This window comes from Limulus polyphemus, unplaced genomic scaffold (assembly GCF_000517525.1).
Source record: "Limulus polyphemus unplaced genomic scaffold, Limulus_polyphemus-2.1.2 Scaffold3721, whole genome shotgun sequence".
NCBI classification, from domain to species: domain Eukaryota; kingdom Metazoa; phylum Arthropoda; class Merostomata; order Xiphosura; family Limulidae; genus Limulus; species Limulus polyphemus.
Window position 1 is genome coordinate 68,977 of NW_013669331.1, and position 5,593 is coordinate 74,569.

At 34.1% G+C, this 5,593-nt stretch overlaps 1 protein-coding gene across 3 annotated transcripts in view; it reads right to left on the reverse strand.

Annotated features, from left to right (window-relative positions):
- The window catches only part of LOC106469917 (cysteine-rich with EGF-like domain protein 2), a 27,031-nt gene that overhangs the window by 4,560 nt on the left and 16,878 nt on the right, over window positions 1-5,593 (reverse strand). For 2 of the 3 annotated variants that reach the window (XM_013930435.2, XM_022398493.1), the window contains 4 exons: window positions 4,904-5,132; window positions 3,776-3,862; window positions 3,341-3,436; window positions 570-777 (listed from right to left, as the gene is read on the reverse strand). In XM_013930435.2, coding sequence (XP_013785889.2) covers window positions 570-777; window positions 3,341-3,436; window positions 3,776-3,862; window positions 4,904-5,132 — 620 coding nt within the window. Of the gene's footprint in view, window positions 1-123; window positions 778-3,340; window positions 3,437-3,775; window positions 3,863-4,903; window positions 5,133-5,593 lie in introns of all 3 variants that reach the window. The other variant, XR_002612941.1, reaches the window with a different exon arrangement.

Sequence of the window (5,593 nt, forward strand, 5' to 3'; positions counted from 1 at the left end):
CCGAAAATGGAATGCTTTCATGATATATGTGATGGATACACATTCAGCATGTATACATGCAATGAGAACTTCAACAGAAAGTAACTAGTGAAAACTTTGGGTTTTTTTTTTAAATTCATTTACCAGAAGAACAGACAGAGCACAGCTCTCAGTATCAGACTGTAGAACTCAAAATGAGATAACTGAGTATAAGTGCACATGGAATGAGAATCTCCGAAGTTAATCTCAAAGAGTAGTTATGCAGTGATACAGCATCGTAATCTAAGCATAAACGTGATCCCTAAACAAACGTAGCTCTCATAAATGTATGCAAAGCATACGAAAAGGAATGATAAAGGTGGAAAGAAACGTTTAATATTGATTAGGAATAAATGTGATATGCAACAATGATTAAGTCAAAAACAATGTGATTCATGCATAAGTACAAGTTAGTGTTAGTTATCTATTTAATATCTGGGTTTACAGTAGCTTCTGGTGTGCTGGTGTTTCAGTGATGCTATTAAAGTTGAGCTGTTCTTAGCACAAAAACAAGTTGGATACTTAAGTTGACCAAGGGTTATTTACTCAACCAAGTGTTAAAATATTTTCCCACAGATGAACGGTTCCATTCACCAAGAGTGTATTCAGAAAGGCCTATGTATATGGCCACAAGGACTCCAATTACACTCGCTACAAGAATGTTACGTCGAAAGATGATACACGTAGCAATGCTTAATCCCAGGTAGGTAGAATACCTAGCAAGTTCGGCGTGTAGAGATCGATCCTGAGCGGCTTTTTCTGAAATCAAAGAGAAAGGAGGTTTTATCACTTTGTCTTCTTTTCTCAACGTTTTGCTCTTCAAGTCAAAGATTAACCGATAACCAATCATTAATTAAAAATATATACAGAGCTAACAGTTAAAAACGTTCTTTAATGAAAGATAGAAAAATCTAAAAAAAGAACAAAAAAAACAGTTTATGAAAAGAATAACCAGTATTAGCATAGTGTACAGCTTGTATTAAAACAGACACTGACTATGCATTACCAAAAACAGAACAGACTTTCATGACAAAGTTCCAGACAACAACACACTCAATAATGATTTGCAACTCTAAAACTGTTAATTTGTTGAATTTTGCATAAAGCTACTCAAGAGGGAAGGCAGTGCATTCCCTCTTGTCTATCACTACAAAATTAGGGATGGCTAGTGCAAGAACTTGCACTAGCCATCCCTAATTTTGTAGTGATAGACAAGAGGGAATGCAGCTTACACTAGCCATCACTAATTTTGTAGTGATAGACAAGAGGGAAGGCAGCTTGCACTAGCCATCCCTAATTTTGTAGTGATAGACAAGAGGGAATGCAGCTTACACTAGCCATCACTAATTTTGTAGTGATAGACAAGAGGGAAGGCAGCTAGTCAACCCCACTTGAGCAACTCTTTACCAATAAATATTGGAATTGACCACAACATAATAATGCCCCTATGGCCAAGTATTTTCATTAACATGGATCTATCCTGTGACACGCAAATCGAGAGTCAATGATCCTACTCACCAAGTTGGGTCTTCTGAAACTGAATGTATTTTTCAGTAAGTTTGTTACTGTACAAATTTACATAAATATTTAACAATTAAAGAAACATTTTAGAAAGTAGGAATTGGATCATTCTACTTCTTGTGTACAAGCAGCATAATTTAAAAATTCATATTTTTTGTTGACCACTACATACAAGATAACACTGAGGTACATTTTAGTCTGCCATCATGTCCAGTTCTGGTGTTGGACAAACACCTCCTGGACAGTCACATGTAACAGATTTTAAATGTTATTTTTTTTACATTTGTCTGATTTGAAATTCATAACGAACTAATTAAAATGTGTGAAAAACCATCTGCAGTCTGGTGTAGTTTCTAATCACCAAAATTAGGCCTTTACATTGTTTCACTATAATTAAAAATACTGTTATCTAATTATTAGTGTCTGCACCAGCTAGATCATTTAATCAAATTTAAACAACTCATGTTGGTCAATGGTTTGAAGATATTTGCAGAAATGACAAAAGCTCCAGAAAATTGTTACATTTATTTATTATTAGTCTTTTCTATTAATCAAAATATTAATGGTTACATACAGACAAATTCTTAATCAAATCACGTGCAAGAAATTTTAGTTAAATCTGAAGTAAAACACTAATAAAAGTTTCAGGATTAAACAAGCTCCATCAGTGTTACAGCAGGAATCAAAATAAAAACATTTATCATACTGTATAAATATGTAAACACAAGAAAGACAACTTTGTATTGTTAAGAGCACGAAGGTATTTATAACTAACAAGTTCTTTTTCAGTATTTAAATTACCCATAGTTAAACGAATTATCTAAATTAAGTCTATCACGTGTTGTACGTTTCACTATTTTGACATACAGAAGAAAAGGATTGATTGTAGAGTTTTTGTACTATAGCATTAGGAGATCAAAAAAAACTTTATAATATTAACACAGACCTCCCAGAAAACTGAGTAATGAAGGAGAGATGAGTTGTGGGTAATTATCTGTAGAGCATGTATGAGAACTGACTTTCAAGTCAACAGTTATGTGGTATGTGCGTAAGTGTGTAGTAAACAGGTACACCATATAGTGGTTTCTATTGTACTATAAATCATAAATTCACCAAAAAAATTTAAAATTTTTATTTTAAAAGATCCTACAGTTATTCACATGTTTGAAATGCATGTTTTAGATACGATAACTTTTACTAGTTATTCATTTTTATTAATGCACGGTCAGAGGTGGCTAGTATACTAACAGTGGAAATAAATGGTTAATAAATCCACTAGTGGTTTTAAGTTTGATACTACATATCAAACCCTAGACTAAAGCTATCAAGAAACTAAACTGGGCTAATATTTAGAAACTAAGCTTAGTTGATATGCTAAAGTAAACTATTTTTACAAGTTGTTTTTCTGGAGAGTATTAGTTTCTCAATCTCTTGTTTATAAATGTCTCCGAGTCTTCATTAACGAAGACGTGTGGATGGAAGAGTTCGGGAAGGTTACTTGAAGGCGACACACACATACACACAAAAGGTATTTTTTGATGACCAGGTGGCATTTAGTGAAACTATATACATTTAGCATGATGTGAAACTATATACATTTAGCATGATGTGAAACTATATACATTTAGCATGATGTGAAACTATATACATTTAGCATGATGTGAAACTATATACATTTAGCATGATGTGAAACTATATACATTTAACATGATGTGAAACTATATACATTTAGCATGATGTGAAACTATATACATTTAACATGATATGAAACTATATACATTTAACATGATGTGAAACTTACCTACACAAACTCCTTTTTCTTTAATAAAGCCTTTTGCACATTCTAAACAGAAATCAGGACCATCACCATGGCACCCATTACAAGCTTTATCACACTCTGGAAATATAGAGGCTTGATTAAAGTTACAGTTTAAGTGCTGAAAGTTGGCAAAGTCTTAGAAACCACTGCCTAAAATTTGTGAAAAAAACAACAGAATAACCATCTGAAGTTTAAGCAATTTTTATCACAAATGTGGAGCGTATCGACCCGATTAGTTTTAAAATCTAAATCTGTTATCATTATAGATGATAATCTACTGTCTGGTTTGGCAAAAATCACATGTCCAATTACATTAAATATTTCATATTTTTTTATATTTTATTGACCTAAAATTCTTTTAGCTAAATCCAAAGAAAAGGGTAAACTTAACGGAATACTGAAAATCATCAAACTTACCAATGCAAGTGTAAGAGCCCTCCGTGTTTGCACAAAATGAATTTCCTTTACAAGGATCACTTTCAAGTTCTAAACATTCATTGACATCTGAAAAAAGAAAACATGTCCAAAGTGGTCTGATTACACTAGCTTACAAAAGTATTTTGGGACATTACAATAGCCAGGGATGATCCTATTGATTAGTGTGCCTGATCACGGATTTCACATTGTTGCTAGAAAAACTTGACACACATGTATCACTTCTATTTCTCAAAGACAATGGATTAAATAACCTTAACACACACACACACAATCATTATCCTTTCTCAAGCCAGCAGAATCATAGTTGGGGGTTCCCACATTTATATAATGGCATGTAAGGGCTTTCCTGCTTCTATTATCTGAATTTTTTGGATGGTAACCTAACCCTGAATCCAATTAGTAATAACTGGATGGGATTTTTTGCTTGTGTAGCGTGTTTTAGTGCTGGACATATAAATAGATGTATCAAACTACTAGATCCACTGTTATGGAAGAAGAAATTTAAAACTGTTCTATTTTGGTACAGTTTTATTTAGTTTGGGGGCAGTCCCCCAGTTTTATTTAGTTTTGGGGGGCAGTCCCTCAATTTTATTTAGTTTTGGGGGCAGTCCCTCAATTTTTATTTAGTTTGGGGGAGACAGTCCCCCAGTTATATTTAGTTGAGGGTGTCCCAGTCCCTCTGTTTTATTTAGCTGTGAGTCTCAAACCAGTATTATTCAGGTGAAAGTCCTGGACTCTTAATTTTCTTTAGCTGGGGTTCCAGACTTTTAGTTTTGTTTACGTGGGGGTTCTGGACCCTTAGTTATCCTTCACTGGGGTTCCAGACCTTCAACTTTATTTAGGTGGGAGTCCTAGATTATCTGTAGTGAAAGTATTACACAACCCTGCTTCAAGCAACACTAAAACTACAAGCTTATTTTCAGTATGTACAATAATGTTGAATTTCCACGATTATAGTTTTATTCCCAATATGTTATGTATTTTCAGAGCAAGAAAGAGTACCAAAGAATTCTTGTGACAAACAAAATGACAAATATTATAAACAGGTTTACATGCATCTTGAAATGTTAGATAATTAAATAATTTAAATCCCAAGAAGCATCTTACCAACACATCCCATGTCCACAATATGCTGATAACCATCTTGACACACCTCACAGCCTCTAGGACCACCTTCTCGACAATGACCTCTGCATGACCTGTCACATTTTAGACACTCCATCTTGCCCTCGCTCTTGGTTTCAGGATAATAACCAACATAACACGTATCACACTGCTCACCCTCGTAACCTTCATCACACTTGCATTTTCCAGATCCCTTTCTCGTTCCAGCTCCCTGTAGGAAACACGAGATAAAACGACATTCACTTATACCTGTGTAGTGCTAACGAGATGTTCAGTGTTTCTCAGGCTTAGTTTCCATAAACAATCTTTCAATTGTTTTTTAAAATATGTTAAAATCTTTCAAAAGTGAATCTAATTAACATCCAGACACTAATAACATGAAACAGGATTCATACACTGTTGTCACACTTGTACACATGAAACTTGGTTCACACACTGTTGTCACACTTGTACACATGAAACTTGGTTCACACACTGTTGTTACACTTGTACACATGCATTTAATTCATCCACAACAATAGTAACATGAAACTTGGTTCACACGCTGTTGTCACTTGTACACATGCATATAATTCATCCACAACGATAGTAACATGAAACTTGGTTCACACGCTGTTGTCACTTGTACACATGCATATAATTCATCCACAACGATAGTAACATGAAACTTGG